This window comes from Hemitrygon akajei, chromosome 4 (assembly GCF_048418815.1).
Source record: "Hemitrygon akajei chromosome 4, sHemAka1.3, whole genome shotgun sequence".
Classification (NCBI taxonomy): Eukaryota; Metazoa; Chordata; class Chondrichthyes; order Myliobatiformes; family Dasyatidae; genus Hemitrygon; species Hemitrygon akajei.
Window position 1 is genome coordinate 102627758 of NC_133127.1, and position 18072 is coordinate 102645829.

General features: G+C 49.4%; 1 protein-coding gene across 3 annotated transcripts in view; it reads right to left on the reverse strand.

The window, feature by feature from the left end:
• The window catches only part of cfi (complement factor I), a 245972-nt gene that overhangs the window by 201410 nt on the left and 26490 nt on the right, over positions 1 to 18072 (reverse strand). For 2 of the 3 annotated variants that reach the window (XM_073043135.1, XM_073043134.1), the window contains 3 exons: positions 17201 to 17248; positions 11341 to 11614; positions 8217 to 8370 (listed from right to left, as the gene is read on the reverse strand). In XM_073043135.1, the coding sequence (XP_072899236.1) occupies positions 8217 to 8370; positions 11341 to 11614; positions 17201 to 17248 (476 nt within the window). The remainder of the gene's footprint in view (positions 1 to 8216; positions 8371 to 11340; positions 11615 to 17200; positions 17249 to 18072) is intronic. The other variant, XM_073043136.1, reaches the window with a different exon arrangement.

Below are 18072 nucleotides of genomic sequence, written 5' to 3' on the forward strand. Positions count from 1 at the left end.
GCCTCAGGGAGAAGCGGGAACTCCACTCAGAGGGTGTCGGAGGGCCTCGGGGAGAAGGTGGGAACTCTGATTGGAGGGTTGCGGAAGGCCTCAGGGAGAAGGTGGGAAATCTGATTGGAGGGTGTTGGAGGGCCTCAGGGAGAAGTTGGGAACTCCACTCGGAGGGTTTCGAAGGGGCTCTGGGAGAAGGTGGGAACTCCACTCAGAGGGTGTCGGAGCGCCTCGTGGAGAAGGTGGGAACTCCGCTCAGAGGGTGTCGGAGGGCCTCGGGGAGAAGTTGGGAACTCTGATTGGAGGGTGTCGGAGGGCCTCGGGGAGAAGGTTTGAACTCCACTCGGATTGTGTCGGTGGGCCTCGGGGAGAAGGTGGGAACTCCACTCAGAGAGTTTCGGAGGGACTCGGGGAGAAGGTGGGAACTCCACTCAGAGGGTGTCGGAGGGCTTCGGGGAGAAGGTGGGAACTCTGATTGGAGGATGTCGGAGGGCCTCAGGGAGAAGGTGCGAAGTCTGATTGGAAGGTTTCAGAGGGCCTCGGGGAGAAGGTGGGAACTGCACTCAGAGGGTTTCGAAGGGCCTCGGGGAGAAGGTGGGAACTCCACTCAGAGGGTGTCGGAGGGCCTCGGGGAGAAGGGGGAACTCCACTCAGAGGGTGTCGGAGGTCCTCGGGGAGAAGGTGGGAGCTCCACGCAGAGGGTTTCGAAGGGCCTCGGTGAGAAGTTGGGAACTCTGATTGGAGGGTGTCGGAGGGCCTCGGGGAGAAGGTGGGAACTCTACTCAGAGGGTTACGAAGGGCCTCGGGGAGAAGGTGGGAACTCCACTCAGAGTGTGTCTGAGGTTCTCGGGGAGAAAGTGGGAACTCTGATTGGAGGGTGTCGGATGGCCTCAGGGAGATGGTGGGAAGTCTGTTTGGAGGGTTTCAGAGGGCCTCGGGGAGAAGGTGGGAACTCCACTCAGAGGGTTACGAAGGGCCTCGGGGAGAAGGTGGGAACTCCACTCAGAGGGTGTCGGAGGGCCTCGGGGAGAATTTGCGAATCCTGCTCGGATGGTGTCAGATGGCGTCAGGTAGATTGTGGGAACTCCACTCAGAGGGTGTCGGTGGGCCTCAGGGAGAAGCGGGAACTCCACTCAGAGGGTTTCGATGGGCCTCGGGGAGAAGGTGGGAACTCCACGCAGAGGGTTTCGAAGGGCCTCGGTGAGAAGTTGGGAACTCTGATTGGAGGGTGTCGGAGGGCCTCGGGGAGAAGGTGGGAACTCTGACTGGAGGGTGTCGGAGGGCCTCGGGGTAAAGTTGGGAACTCTGCTCAGTTGGTGTCGGAGGGCGTCAGGGAGAAGGTGGGAACTCTAATTGTAGGGTGTCGGAGGGCCTCGGGGAGAAGGTGGGAACTGCACTCAGAGGGTTTCGAAGGGCCTCGGGGAGAAGGTGGGAACTCCACTCAGAGGGTGTCGAATGGCCTCGGGGAGAAGGTGGGAACTCTGATTGGAGGGTGTCGGAGGGCCTCTGGGAGAAGTTGGGAACTCCACTCAGAGGGTGTCGGAGGGCTTCGGGGAGAAGGTGGGAACTCCACTCAGAGGGTTTCAACGGACCTTGGGGAGAAGGTGGGAACTCCACTCAGAGTGTGTCGGAGGGACTCAGGGAGAAGGTGGGTACTCCACTCAGAGTGTGTCGGAGGGACTCAGGGAGAAGGTGGGAACTCCACTCAGAGTGTGTCGGAGGTACGGGGAGAAAGTGGGAACTCTAATTGGAGGGTGTCGGAGGGCCTCAGGGAGATGGTGGGAAGTCTGTTTGGAGGGTTTCAGAGGGCCTCGGGGAGAAGTTGGGAACTCCACTCAGAGGGTTACGAAGGGCCTCGGGGAGAAGGTGGGAACTCCACTCAGAGGGTTTCGAAGGGCCTCGGGGAGAAGGTGGGAACTCCACTCAGAGGGTGTCGAATGGCCTCGGGGAGAAGGTGGGAACTCTGATTGGAGGGTTTCGGAGAGCCTCTGGGAGAAGTTGGGAACTCCACTCAGAGGGTGTCGGAGGGCTTCGGGGAGAAGGTGGGAACTCCACTCAGAGGGTTTCGACGGACCTCGGGGAGAAGGTTGGAACTCCAGTCAGAGTGTGTCGGAGGGACTCAGGGAGAAGGTGGGAACTCCACTCAGAGTGTGTCGGAGGTACTAGGGGAGAACGTGGGAACTCTGATTGGAGGGTTTCGGAGAGCCTCTGGGAGAAGTTGGGAACTCCACTCAGAGGGTGTCGGAGGGCTTCGGGGAGAAGGTGGGAACTCCACTCAGAGGGTTTCGACGGACCTCGGGGAGAAGGTTGGAACTCCAGTCAGAGTGTGTCGGAGGGACTCAGGGAGAAGGTGGGAACTCCACTCAGAGTGTGTCGGAGGTACTAGGGGAGAACGTGGGAACTCTGATTGGAGGGTGTCGGATGGCCTCAGGGAGATGGTGGGAAGTCTGTTTGGAGGGTTTCAGAGGGCCTCGGGGAGAAGGTGGGAACTCCACTCAGAGGGTTACGAAGGGCCTCGGGGAGAAGGTGAGAACTCCACTCAGAGGGTTTCGAAGGGCCTCGGGGAGAAGTTGGGAACTCCACTCAGAGCGTGTCGGAGGGCCTCGGGGAGAATTTGCGAATCCTGCTCGGATGGTGTCAGATGGCGTCAGGTAGATTGTGGGAACTCCACTCAGAGGGTGTCGGTGGGCCTCAGGGAGAAGCGGGATCTCCACTCAGAGGGTGTCGGAGGGCCTCGGGGAGAAGGTGGGAACTCTGATTGGAGGGGGGCGGAAGGCCTCAGGGAGAAGGTGGGAAATCTGATTGGAGGTTGTTGGAGGGCCTCAGGGAGAAGTTGGGAACTCCACTCAGAGGGTTTCGAAGGGGCTCTGGGAGAAGGTGGGAACTCCACTCAGAGGGTGTCGGAGCGCCTCGGGGAGAAGGTGGGAACTCCACTCAGAGGGTGTCGGAGGGCCTCGGGGAGAAGGTTTGAACTCCACTCGGATTGTGTCGGTGGGCCTCGGGGAGAAGGTGGGACCTCCACTCAGAGAGTTTCGGAGGGACTCGGGTAGAAGGTGGGAACTCCACTCAGAGGGTGTCGGAGGGCTTCGGGGAGAAGGTGGGAACTCTGATTGGAGGATGTCGGAGGGCCTCAGGGAGAAGGTGGGAAGTCTGATTGGAAGGTTTCAGAGGGCCTCGGGGAGAAGGTAGGAACTGCACTCAGAGGGTGTCGGAGGGCCTCGGGGAGAAGGGGGATCTCCACTCAGAGGGTGTCGGAGGTCCTCGGGGAGAAGGTGGGAACTCTGATTGGAGGGGGGCGGAAGGCCTCAGGGAGAAGGTGGGAAATCTGATTGGAGGTTGTTGGAGGGCCTCAGGGAGAAGTTGGGAACTCCACTCAGAGGGTTTCGAAGGGGCTCTGGGAGAAGGTGGGAACTCCACTCAGAGGGTGTCGGAGCGCCTCGGGGAGAAGGTGGGAACTCTGACTGGAGGGTGTCGGAGGGCCTCGGGGTAAAGTTGGGAACTCTGCTCGGTTGGTGTCGGAGGGCGTCAGGGAGAAGGTGGGAACTCTAATTGTAGGGTGTCGGAGGGCCTCGGGGAGAAGGTGGGAACTGCACTCAGAGGGTTTCGAAGGGCCTCGGGGAGAAGGTGGGAACTCTGATTGGAGGGTGTCGGAGGGCCTCGGGGAGAAGGTGGGAACTCTGACTGGAGGGTGTCGGAGGGCCTCGGGGTAAAGTTGGGAACTCTGCTCGGTTGGTGTCGGAGGGCGTCAGGGAGAAGGTGGGAACTCTAATTGTAGGGTGTCGGAGGGCCTCGGGGAGAAGGTGGGAACTGCACTCAGAGGGTTTCGAAGGGCCTCGGGGAGAAGGTGGGAACTCCACTCAGAGAGTGTCGAATGGCCTCGGGGAGAAGGTGGGAACTCTGATTGGAGGTTGTCGGAGGGCCTCTGGGAGAAGTTGGGAACTCCACTCAGAGGGTGTCGGAGGGCTTCGGGGAGAAGGTGGGAACTCCACTCAGAGGGTTTCAACGGACCTTGGGGAGAAGGTGGGAACTCCACTCAGAGTGTGTCGGAGGGACTCAGGGAGAAGGTGGGAACTCCACTCAGAGTGTGTCGGAGGGACTCAGGGAGAAGGTGGGAACTCCACTCAGAGTGTGTCGGAGGTACTCGGGGAGAAAGTGGGAACTCTGATTGGAGGGTGTCGGAGGGCCTCAGGGAGATGGTGGGAAGTCTGTTTGGAGGGTTTCAGTGGGCCTCCGGGAGAAGTTGGGAACTCCACTCAGAGGGTTACGAAGGGCCTCGGGGAGAAGGTGGGAACTCCACTCAGAGTGTGTCGGAGGTACTCGGGGAGAAAGTGGGAACTCTGATTTGAGGGTGTCGGAGGGCCTCAGGGAGATGGTGGGAAGTCTGTTTGGAGGGTTTCAGAGGGCCTCGGCGAGAAGGTGGGAACTCCACTCAGAGGGTTACGAAGGGCCTCGGGGAGAAGGTGGGAACACCACTTAGAGGGTTTCGAAGGGCCTCGGGGAGAAGTTGGGAACTCTACTCAGAGGGTGTCGGAGGGCCTCGGGGAGAATTTGGGAATCCTGCTCACATGGTGTCGGATGGCGTCAGGTAGATTGTGGGAACTCCACTCAGAGGGTGTCGGTGGGCCTCAGGGAGAAGGGGGAACTCCACTCAGAGGGTGTCGGAGGGCCTCGGGGAGAAGGTGGGAACTCTGATTGGACGGGGGCGGAGGGCTTCAGGGAGAAGGTGGGAAATCTGATTGGAGGGTGTTGGTGGGCCTCAGGGAGAAGTTTGGAACTCCACTCAGAGTGTTTCGAAGGGCCTCTGGGAGAAGGTGGGAACTCCACTCAGAGGGTGTCGGAGGGCCTCGGGGAGAAGGTGGGAACTCTGATTGGAGGGTGTCGTAGTGCCTCGGGGAGAAGGAGGGAACTCTGATTGGAGGGTGTCGGAGTGCCTCGGGGAGAAGGTTTGAACTCCACTCGGATTGTGTCGGTGGGCCTCGGGGAGAAGGTGGGAACTCTGATTGGAGGGTGTCGGAGTGCCTCGGGGAGAAGGAGCGAACTCTGATTGGAGGGTGTCGGAGTGCCTCGGGGAGAAGGTGGGAACTCTGATTGGAGGATGTCGGAGGGCCTCAGGGAGAAGGTGGGAAGTCTGATTGGAAGGTTTCAGAGGGCCTCGGGGAGAAGGTGGGAACTGCACTCAGAGGGTTTCGAAGGGCCTCGGGGAGAACGTGGGAACTCCACTCAGAGGGTGTCGGAGGGCCTCGGGGAGAAGGGGGAACTCCACTCAGAGGGTGTCGGAGGGCCTCGTGGAGAAGGTGGGAACTCCACTCAGAGGGTTTCGAAGGGCCTCGGTGAGAAGTTGGGAACTCTGATTGGAGGGTGTCGGAGGGCCTCGGGGAGAAGGTGGGAACTCTGACTGGAGGGTGTCGGAGGGCCTCGGGGTAAAGTTGGGAACTCTGCTCGGTTGGTGTCGGAGGGCGTCAGGGAGAAGGTGGGAATTCTAATTGTAGGGTGTCGGAGGGCCTTGGGGAGAAAGTGGGAACTCCACTCAGAGGGTTTCGAAGGGCCTCGGGGAGAAGGTGGGAACTCCACGCAGAGGGTTTCGAAGGGCCTCGGTGAGAAGTTGGGAACTCTGATTGGAGGGTGTCGGAGGGCCTCGGGGAGAAGGTGGGAACTCTGACTGGAGGGTGTCGGAGGGCCTCGGGGTAAAGTTGGGAATTCTGCTCGGTTGGTGTCGGAGGGCGTCAGGGAGAAGGTGGGAACTCTAATTGTAGGGTGTCGGAGGGCCTCGGGGAGAAGGTGGGAACTGCACTCAGAGGGTTTCGAAGGGCCTCGGGGAGAAGGTGGGAACTCTACTCAGAGGGTGTCGAATGGCCTCGGGGAGAATGTGGGAACTCTGATTGGAGGGTGTCGGAGGGCCTCTGGGAGAAGTTGGGAACTCCACTCAGAGGGTTTCAACGGACCTTGGGGAGAAGGTGGGAACTCCACTCAGAGTGTGTCGGAGGGACTCAGGGAGAAGGTGGGAACTCCACTCAGAGTGTGTCGGAGGGACTCAGGGAGAAGGTGGGAACTCCACTCAGAGTGTGTCGGAGGTACTCGGGGAGAAAGTGGGAACTCTGATTGGAGGGTGTCGGAGGGCCTCAGGGAGATGGTGGGAAGTCTGTTTGGAGGGTTTCAGAGGGCCTCGGGGAGAAGTTGGGAACTCCACTCAGAGGGTTACGAAGGGCCTCGGGGAGAAGGTGGGAACTCCGCTCAGAGTGTGTCGGAGGTACTCGGGGAGAAAGTGGGAACTCTGATTGGAGGGTGTCGGAGGGCCTCAGGGAGATGGTGGGAAGTCTGTTTGGAGGGTTTCAGAGGGCCTCGGGGAGAAGGTGGGAACTCCACTCAGAGGGTTACGAAGGGCCTCGGGGAGAAGGTGGGAACACCACTTAGAGGGTTTCGAAGGGCCTCGGGGAGAAGTTGGGAACTCCACTCAGAGGGTGTCGGAGGGCCTCGGGGAGAATTTGGGAATCCTGCTCACATGGTGTCGGATGGCGTCAGGTAGATTGTTGGAACTCCACTCAGAGGGTGTCGGTGGGCCTCAGGGAGAAGGGGGAACTCCACTCAGAGGGTGTCGGAGGGCCTCGGGGAGAAGGTGTGAACTCTGATTGGAGGGGGGCGGAGGGCTTCAGGGAGAAGGTGGGAAATCTGATTGGAGGGTGTTGGAGGGCCTCAGGGAGAAGTTTGGAACTCCACTCAGAGGGTTTCGAAGGGCCTCTGGGAGAAGGTGGGAACTCCACTCAGAGGGTGTCGGAGCGCCTCGGGGAGAAGGTGGGAACTCCACTTACAGGGTTTTGACGGGCCTCGGGGAGAAGGTGGGAACTCTGATTGGAGGGTGTTGGAGTGCCTCGGGGAGAAGGAGGGAACTCTGATTGGAGGGTGTCGGAGTACCTCGGGGAGAATTTGGAACTCCACTCAGAGGGTGTCGGTGGGACTCGGGGAGAAGGTGGGAACTCCACACAGAGGGTGTCGGAGGGCCTCGGGGAGAAGGTGGGATCTCTGATTGGATGGTGTCGGAGGGCCTCAGGGAGATGGTGGGAAGTCTGTTTGGAGGGTTTCAGAGGGCCTCGGGGAGAAGGTGGGAACTCCACTCAGAGGGTTACGAAGGGCCTCGGGGAGTAGGTGGGAACTGCACTCAGAGTGTGTCGGAGGGCCTCGGGGAGAAGTTAGGATCTCCACTTAGAGGGTTTTGACGGGCCTCGGGGAGAAGATGGGAACTCCACTCAGAGGGTTTCGAAGGGCCTCGGGGAGAAGTTGGGAACTCCACTCAGAGGGTGTCGGAGGGCCTCGGGGAGAATTTGGGAATCCTGCTCGGATGATGTCGGATGGCGTCAGGTAGATTGTGGGAACTCCACTCAGAGGGTGTCGGAGGGCCTCGGGGAGATGGGGGAACTCCACTCAGAGGGTGTCGGAGGGCCTCGGGGAGAAGGTGGGAATTCTGATTGGAGGGTGTCGGAGGGCCTCAGGGAGAAGGTGGGAAGTCTGATTGGAGGGTTTCAGAGGGCCTCGGGGAGAAGGTGGGAACTCCACTCAGAGGGTGTCGGAGGGCCTCGCGGAGAAGGTGGGAACTGCACTCAGAGGGTGTCGGAGGGCCTCAGGGAGAAGGTGGGAACTCCACTCAGAGGGTGTCGGAGGGCCTCGGGGAGAAGGTGGGAAGTCTGATTGGAGGGTTTTAGAGGGCCTCGGGGAGAAGGTGGGAACTCCACTCAGAGGGTGTCATAGGGCCTCGGGGAGAAGGTCGGAAGTCTGATTGGAGGGTTTCAGAGGGCCTCGGGGAGAAGGTGGGAACTCCACCCGGATTGTGTCGTTGGGCCTCAGGGAGAAGGTGGGATCTCCTCTCAGACGGTGTCGGAGGGCCTCAGGGAGAAGGTGGGAAGTCTGATTGGAGGGTTTCAGAGGGCCTCGGGGAGAAGGTGGGAACTCCACTCAGAGGGTGTCGGAGGGCCTCGGGGAGAAGGTGGGAAGTCTGATTGGAGGGTGTTGGAGGGCCTCGGCGAGAAGGTGGGAACTCCACAGAGGGTGTCTTAGGTCCTCGGGGAGAAGGTTCCAACTCTGATTGGAGGGTTAGGCTTACTGGAGCTGCAAGGCTGCCGCACCATTGTATTGCCCTCCTGTGCAAATTATGATCTACAACTATCCTCTAATAGACATTCGTAAGCACAGATTTAAATTATTTCAAACCTAGAAATCTTTTGGTAATTTCTTACAGTGTAAAGTTGAGTTGTCTGCAGACTACATTTGCCTCATGCATTGTCCAATTCTTCTCCTTTAGGCAGACAGGTAATCCTTCTAATGTACGATTGAAAGTGAATAAAACAACTCCTGAAGAATTTGAAGCATCCATATGGACTTCAGCATGTCCTAAAATGAAAATCGTGAATTTAATTTACATGTTTGCATATACAATTATGCACATGACCACTTATTACTGTTGATGGAACCATTCAATCTTGAATATTGTTTGCATTATAAATTATATTCAGAATAAATTTACCATTTCAATTGGACAGATCTGGCTGAAGAAAACAAGTTCATTAGCAGCAGAAATTCCTGAGAGTTTGGGAGAAGGTAGTCTGAGATGGGTGAAAATAAAATATGGGAGTACAATTGAGAACAAAGATCTGGGGAGAAAGTACTGGTGTGAGATAAAGAACACAATAGTTAATCAAGATCCCACAGGTGTGAGGGAGGATGAGTGATGAGTGAGGGAAGATAAAGTGTTGGGGATGGAGAAGGGAAGTGATACTACTGAGAAGGAGTGGGGAGAGTGAGGATACAGAGTGGAAAAGGGAGAGACGAAAGGAGGTTATCAAGCAGGAGCAGGGCAGTTGGAAGTGAGGATAGAGGATCAGAGGTGAAATGAAGATAAGGAGTAGGAGCATGGGGTGGAGGAATAGAAAGCAGGAGGGTGAGGGAGCATCTACTCATGGAGTGCTGTTGACCTAAAGGGATTGAGAATGAAAAGGCAACTGATGATAAAGAGCATCAGATCAAGTGAGTAGGTGAAGGATTCGAAAGCATAAAGTGTATGAAATGAAAGGCGATAAAGAGTATGATGGTGAGACATAGCAGAATGAGGGAGTGGGTAAAAATAAGGAACATGTGAGTGAGAGGGCAGGTGGGCATTAGAAGAGGTTAGTTCAAAGTGGCTGAGAGTAAGGTGAAAGTCAAAAACAAATAAAGCAAAAGTGAAAGTGTAAATATTTAAAGTGGGAGAACAGAAGTGGTAATGAAGGGTTGGTGATGAGTGGTCTAGATAAAATAAAATAATCAAAAGGGGATGTGAAGATCAAGAATGCAGAGGCAAGGAAAGTGAAGATAAACAGTGGGAGATTCAGTGAGAAAAGATATGTGACATTGAGAAGGTAACGAGGGTAAGAGCAAAAGTCTGAGGATATGGAGTATGTAAATGAATAGAATTCAAAGGCTGCTAACGGGAATGAATGTGTGAAGGAGTGGTATAACTGGGCAGAGTGAGTGAGGAGTAAGAGCAGAAAGAAGAAGTCTGCAAAAGGAAAGGGATTTGTGAGGATAACGGTCCACAATGGCAATTGGGTGAGTGCGTCTGATGACTAGGAGCTGTGAGCAGAAAGAGAGAAAAGAGGCTTGAGAAATGAGTATAAAGAGCAGAAAAAGATAAAGGTCGTGTAGCAGTTAGCATGATGCTATTACAGCACAGGGTATTCCAGAACTTGGAGTTCAATTCCTTTGCCATTCTGCAAGGACTCTGTGTGTCACCCCCATGGAATGCACGGGCTTTACCCTGGTGCTCTGGTTTCTTCCCACACTCCAAAGACATAGTGGGTAGGTTATTTGGACAGTATAAATTGTCCCATGATTTGGTTAACATTAATCAGGGTTGTGGGTTTGCTGGAGCGGGAAGGGCCTACTGTACGCTTTATCACTAAAATAAAAACAAATTTAAAAAATAAAATATGAGAGGGCAAGTGAGGAGTGAGATCAGGAAGTCAGAAAGGATTGGGGGACAGTGAGGAGAGGGAGCAGGATGTTGGAAAGGATTGGGGAAGTTAGTGAGAGCAGGATGTCAGGAAGGATTGGGGGACAGTGAGGAGAGGGAGCAGGATGTTGGAAAGGATTGGGGAAGTTAGTGAGAGCAGGATGTCAGGAAGGATTGGGGGACAGTGAGGAGAGGGAACAGGATGTTGGAAAGGATTGGGGAAGTTAGTGAGAGCAGGATGTCAGGAAGGATTGGGGGACAGTGAGGAGAGGGAGCAGGATGTTGGAAAGGATTGGGGAAGTTAGTGAGAGCAGGATGTCAGGAAGGATTGGGGGACAGTGAGGAGAGGGAGCAGGATGTTGGAAAGGATTGGGGAAGTTAGTGAGAGCAGGATGTCAGGAAGGATTGGGGGACAGTGAGGAGAGGGAGCAGGATGTTGGAAAGGATTGGGGAAGTTAGTGAGAGCAGGATGTCAGGAAGGATTGGGGAAAAATGAGTAACAGAGCAGGATGTCAAAAAAGATTGGGGAAAGTGAGTGAAAGAGAGCAGGATGTTGGAAAAGATTGGGGGAAGTTAGTGAAAGCAGGATGTCAGAAAGGATTGGGGGAAGTGAGGAGGAGAGAGAATGGGATGAGAAAAAGGCAGAATGAGGATAAGAGTGGGAACAGTAAAAGGGTGAGTAAGGATGGACTGTATAAACTATACAGAGTAAGGGGGTTAAGTTAAGAAGGATAGCTGAATGAGAATTAAGGAGTGTGAATTTTGGGTCAGAAATACAAAAGAATGGGTGAGGTCTAAATGTGGAAAGATTGAGTGGAATAAGAGGAGAATAACAGCAAGAAGAGCAAGAGAGTTACTTGGTGAGTAAAGATGACACTGTCAGCCATGGCAGAATGGAAACTGCATGCAAATGAGATGCAGATGAACTTTAATGTGGGGAAATATGAGGTAATACATCTAGCTGGGAAGAATGGGGCGAGGCAATATTGAATAAAGGATATTGTGCCAAAAAAGGGAGTGGAAGCAGAGGGATAGTTGAAAACAGGTTTAGAAGAAGGCAGCAAACAAAATTCTCTTGCTTTATCAACAGAGGCATAAAATCTAAGAGAAGGGAAAATATGATAAACCTCTATAAAAATGTATTTTAGCCAGCTAGAGTTTGGACTTCAATTCACAATGCCTCATTATAGTAAAGATGTATAGGCATTAAGGAAGATACAGCAAAGAATTACGAGAGTGATTTCTAGGATGAGGGATTACACATGAGGGTCAACAGTTTTGGGCGAATGGCTCTCTGTACGAAAGGCTGTTCACTTCTATTCTAATGGTGGCAAGTTACAAGTTATCTATTACATTTATTTTTAAATCCTCACCTAATGAACACACTCCGGAGTGAGAGAACCTTTCCAATCCTTTCAGACATTCATAACTTTTCAGCTGGCAGTATGACCTATAAAGCTTATCTTTGGTCGAGCAGACATTTTTCCCATTCTTTGGACACTGATAAGGCAGCTTGCATGTGCAGCGACCACGAGCACATTTTTCCCAGGGTTGGCAGAAGACTTTATGACAGGATTTGTGGGTGTACGTTTTATTTAAACATTCCTGTGACAGTCTTTGATCGTCTTTGAGCTGTGATTTTGGAATCTGTGTTATATTAAGGTAGAAAATTATTAAGAACAATGTTTTAATTGTCAATTTTTCCCACCTGTACCCACATGAGGACACTGATTAGATGACTATATGGCATGGCTCAGAGTTTGAATCCCTACATCAGTTTACTCTTTTAGCGAGGATCTCCTTTATAAAAAACTATTTATCATACAATCAGGGCAGTGGTCAATTTAACAAAAGCTATGGTGAGTTTGCTCCTGGTGACAACAAATCATTCTGATTATCATTACCTTAAAGTTTAGGAAGGTCATATCATGATAATGCTTCTCCGAGTTATCACTGTACAGTGATCTGTATTAGAAAGTGATGTGTGCAGATCACTTAGGAGTGGCTGGACTACACACATCTGGACAAAATACAGAAGAGCTCTAGGTGTTACCAGCACAAATATGAAGTACTTTAAAAACAAGACTGGAAATGGGAAAATATTGGACCGATGGGCAGAGGAGAGTTGTGTACTGGGCTTTTAATTTCATGAATGTTCTTAGGATCCACCAAACTCATTTATTATGGCAACCCTTGATCCTGTTTGTACATCAGAAATGAACAAAGACCCCAAATGACAAGTTTTAAGAGCAGCACTATCATTACAAATTATGTTAAAAATGAAAAGAAATAAGAGAAGAAGAGTAATCTCTGCCCATGACAAGGAGACTTTCAGTTTTCCTGAGGAGACTGAGGTCTTTTAACATCTGCCGGACGATGCTGAGGATGTTCTACGAGTCTGTGGTGGCCAGTGCTATCATGTTTGCTGTTGTGTGCTGGGGCAGCAGGCTGAGGGTAGCAGACACCAACAGAATCAACTAACTCATTCGTAAGGCCAGTGATGTTGTGGGGATGGAACTGGACTCTCTGACGGTGGTGTCTGAAAAAAGGATGCTATCCAAGTTGCATGCCATCTTGGACAATGACTCCCATCTACTCCATAATGTACTGATTAGGTACAGGAGTACATTCAGCCAGAGACTCATTCCACCGAGATGCAACACTGAGCGTAATAGGAAGTCATTCCTGCTTGTGGCCATCAAACTTTACAACTCCTCCCTTGGAGTGTCAGACACCCTGAGCCAATAGGCTGGTCCTGGACTTATTTTTCCACTTGGCATGATTAACTTATTATTATTTAATTATTTATGGTTTTATATTGCTATATTTCTTCACTATTCTTGGTTGGTGCGGCTGTAACGAAACCCAGTTTCCCTCGGGATCAATAAAGTATGTCCGTCTGTCTGTCTTATTTTGACAAAGGTTTGCAACACTGTTGACTATTTGGAGAGATGCTTAAAACCAGTGAAAATGTATTTATTGAGTTTGTAGCTCAAGGAATCTCTGGTACGTAGGTAGGTCATTTAGGACAGAGTTAAGGAAAAACTTCTTCTCCCAGAGAGTTGTGGGGGTCTGGAATGCACTGCCTCGGAAGGTAGTGGAGGCCAATTCTCTGGATGCTTTCAAGAAGGAGCTAGATAGGTATCTTATGGATAGGGGAATCAAGGGATATGGGGACAAGGCAGGAACCGGGTATTGATAGTAATTGATCAGCCATGATCTCAAAATGGCGGTGCAGGCTCGAAGGGCCGAATGGTCTACTTCTGCACCTATTGTCTATTGTCTATTGTTTCCACATCAGTGAAGATTTAGATGCACAGGACACTTGATACACACTCGTTTAACTTTCTCCAAACACATTTATATAAAACTAATTTACTATACACTTCCAGTGTATTGATATTTAATTCCAGACTCCTCATGAACATTTTCAGTTACCAAAGTTTGGTCTGAAAAGTTTGTTTAGAATTACTCTGAAATTTGAGAACTCACTATTTCTGACCTCTGTTTTATGATCATGAAGTCGAGACAATGGATGCTGCAATTCCAGTTGATACTGCCTCTATGAAAGATTTCCATTGGCAGCGTGGACCCTACTTGCAGTTCTTGACCCACACCAATCATCAACCCACACTATTATTTGAATCAGATCAGGTAATGAGGAGCCAAGTGACCAACATTCTTCTTTTCCAGTAGAAACTTTAGAGCCCATTTAATTTATTAAATCAGTGATAAATATGAGTTATTTAGAGAGCTGCTGTAGAATCTGTTTTCAAACTTTCAGACATTGCAGATAACATATTGATATTAATTTTTTTAGTATAACCTTTGGTTCTATTGCCAAACCTCTGATCCTTATCATTTGAGAAGAAGTTTCTTCTTTTTACAGACAAAGGAAAGTGAAGGGAAGTCTCAGAGTGGATTAAAATGTTGTCACAGCAGAAATACAAGTGTGAGGATGCTGGAATTGAGCTCACATGCATCATTTGTGCTTGCAGCTCTTTGCACACTCTCATGGTCCTCAGAGAAGTTTCCCCTCATGCTCACCTTACACTTCTCACCTTTCACCCTTACTCCATGACCTGTATTTGTAGTTCCATCCAACCTCAGTGGAAAAAGCCTGCTTGCATTTACCCTATCTATACCCCTCATAATTTTCTATACTTCTATCAAATATATACAGTCCTAACCTATTCAATCTTTCCTTATAACTCAGGTCCTCCAGACCTCATTAATTCCTTATAAATTTTCTCTGTACTCTTGAAATTATTTACGACTTTCCTGCAGGTAGGTGTAAAACTGCACACAATACTCCAAATTAGACCTCACCAACAGAAACATAGAAAACCTACAGCACAATACAGACCCTACGGCCCACAAAGTTGTGCCAAACATGTCCCTACCTTAGAAATTACAAGGCTTACCTACAGCCTTCTATTTTACTAAGCTCCATGTACCTAACTAAAGGTCTCTTAAAAGACCCTATCATATCTGCCTCCACCACCATTGCCGGCAGCCCATTCCACGCACTCACCACTCTGAGGAAAAAATTTACCCCTGACATCTCCTCTGTACCTACTCCCCAGCACCTTAAACCTGTGTCCTCTTGTGGCAACCATTTCAGCCCTGGGAAAAAGCCTCTGACTATCCACACGATCAATGCTTCTCATCATCTTATACACCTCTATCAGGTCACCTCTCATCCTCCATCGCTCTAAGGAGAAAAGGTCGAGTTTACTCAACCTATTCTCATAAGGCATGTTCCCCAATCCAGGCAACATTCTTGTAAATCTCCTCTGCACACTTTCAATAGCTTCCACATCTTATACAACTTCAACATAACATCCCAACTCCTGTACTCATTACTTAGATTTATGAAGGCCAGTGTGTCAAAGGCTTTACGATCCTATCTACCTGTGACATCATTTTCAATGAATTATGGACCTGTATTCCTTTGCACTCCTCAGTGCCCTATCACTTACTGTGTAATACCTACCCTGGCTGGTCCTACTGAAGTGTAAAACCTTGCACTTGTCCATTTGCCATGTGGGATGAACAAAGTCTGTTATCTGATGGACATGGGCATGATGGGATTAAGAGTCTGTTTTCATGTTCCATGACTCTATTAAGTTTTTGGATGAATATTTGCATGAATTATTAAGGACGCAGGAAGTCTCAGAGTAGCACATCATGGAAATAGGTCATTTGACCCACATAATCTATGCCAACCATGGTGCCCACCAAACCCATCCTATTATGTTGATTTTTTTTTAAGTGTTGTTACTGTAGTTGCCTCAGTCATTTCCTCTACATGTAAAACTTGTCCCTCAGGTTCCTCTGAAATCTTTCACATCACACCTACCTATGCCCTCTAGATTTTTGTTCCCCTTCCCTGAGGAGAACTATGTCTGTTCACACTATGTATTGATAATTTTATATCACAGGGGTTTCCAACCTTTTTTTGACATGGACCAATACCATTAAGCAAGGGGTCCTTGGACCCACATTGGGAATGCCTGCTCTATAAGGTCACCCCTCAATACCCTACATAGCAAGAAATACTCAATCCTGTGTAATCTCTTCCTATTTCTCATCCTCTGACTTATCTGGAGGCAGTTATATTTACTGCTTTTCACAAGTCCTTGTCCAAATGTTTGCAAGTGTTATAGAATCATATACTGCAATATTGTCTTTAAGGAAAATGTTAGGATATGATCATTTAAATAAAAATTAAATTTTAAAACATTGACTTACCACTGAGGGTCAGTGAGTCAAGTAACAGTTACTGAGAGAATAGACCTTTTGGTGAGTCTCAACTCTTCATACCCTTCCCGCCCATAGAGACTTCATGCCATGCTGAGTTCCTCCACTGGCACCAGTTTCCAGCATTTGCAGTTTCTTGGCTCTGAATATTGTTGACATTGCTTTTTTGCTGATGGGACAAAATCTTGAAGCTACCTGGAAGTAACTTCTGTACAAGCCTTGTCAAAGATTGTTGCCAATTGTAAATCCTGTCATCTTGCCACATCTTAAGATTTAATGAGGAAATTTACATCTCACTAGGCCTTCATAAGTCCGGTCAACCAATCTTTCTCTCCCTCTCTATACTCCATAGCATCCTGAGAGCCAGCACACAAGTTTATACAGTGGTAAAGGCGGCTTATGCCAAGCTTGCTTCATTGGACAAGGCACGGAGTACGAGAGCAAGAAACCATGTTGCAGCTGTGTAAAACTTGGGTTAGGCTGCACTTGGAGCATGTTGTGCAATTCTGATCATTACATTGAAGGAAGTGGCGCTTTGGAAAGGATAAAGAAGTTTAAAAGGATACTGTCTTGATTAGAGGACATGAGCTATAAAGAGAGGTTGGACAAACTTGGTTTGTTTTCTTTGGAGCATTGGAGGTGAGTGAAGACTTGATAGAAAGGTATGAAATTATGAGAAAGAATAGACAATCTGAATCTTTTTCCCTGAGATAGAAATATCAAGAACTAGAGGACAGGTACTTAAGGAGAGAAGGGGAAGAGTTAAAAGAAGAAGCTTTATTCTCTCCCAGAGAGTGGAGAGTGGCTAGAATAGTGGTGAGTGCCTGGGATAATGGTGGAACAGGTTATGATAATGTCCTTTAAGAAACTGTTAGATACATAGACAGGAGAGCCCGGAGCTGGATGTCCTGCTCACTTAAGGAAGGTGAAACATTTTCCATAGCCTCTCCTTTCCAGGTGTAGTGGTTGCCTCAGGACCACTGTTTGGCTTGTCTGTGCTGTCATGTTCTATATTCAACTTTGGTGCAAGAAACACATTTCTTCTTGCTTTGTCAAGTTGTCCATCACTGTTAGTTATTATTTCTCCTCTCGGCCCCTCATGGCTCATCGTGCGGCAACCTTGCCACTTCTTTAGCAGTTTTCTATTTTTACGAGGCCGAGTCACTAGCTCGACACTCAACCCAGCACAAATGGAAAGTGTTTAAGGAGCTGGCCAAATTTGAACCCAGTACCACTCGCCTCAAAGTCTGGTGCTGATGCCACTACACCAACTGGTAGTTGGTACTGCTCAATAATACTTATTTCCTCTCAAAATACATCGTTTCCATAAGTGAGAAACCTGCCCATATGAAGACAAATGACAGTAAACTGTAACACATCTGCGGAATCATATACTGCTATATTGTCTTTAATGAACATCTTAGGATATAATTATTTAAATAAGAAATAAATCTTAAAACAGAGACTTACTGCTGAGGTGGCATTGTTGTCTATTGCTTTGTGATATGTTGACAGATCCTGATTTAAAAAAACATTTTTACATGAAAATTAAACATTTTTCCTATAAACAGATTAGCCATGAGGTATCATTTCAACTCTGACACAAGTTAATCAGAAATATGTACAAAATTATATTTTTACAGCTCTAGGAATCCACTCATATTGTTAGATTAACACAAGTGAATGGCATTTATTCCTTCTAAAATGCACACTTTTTAGCCAATATTCACATTTCATTCCCACTTACAATTGGCCTTAAGCACATCAGAGAGCCAACTTATTTCTGAAGGTTTAAGCAATGTATTGTATCCAAGCCATGAAGGCAGTTTATCACCCCCTAATGAACATATATAATTTATTGTGTCATTTTCAAACCATTAAGAGGTTATTTGAGCATGTTGCCTTTCTGATTTCATGGCCTTTCCTCTGGCTTATGAGTTTTATTTCAAATGCACTGGAAGGAAGGAAATGGAACTTTGCAAAACTATAAAGACAGAGGAAATATGCAAGGCATTATTAATAGTGATGGAAAATTAATGGTAACAGTTTGTTTTATATTCCACTGGGACTACCTTAGGGCCCATTGATTCATCCTGCCAGTTTTAAAAAAGATGCAACAGGAAGAGAATGAGGAGGGATGATTTGCTATTGCACAGAACACAATGAATACCATTTCTGCCTTCTCAGTCTAGTAAAGTTCTGCAAGTGAGAATAGAGTGGATCACTGAAGGCTTACAAAGTACACAGCAACTCACTTGGAGAAGTACCATTGAAATAAGATACCATAGAGACATTGAAGAGTACAGCACAGAAACAGGCCCTTTGGTCCATCTAGTCCATTC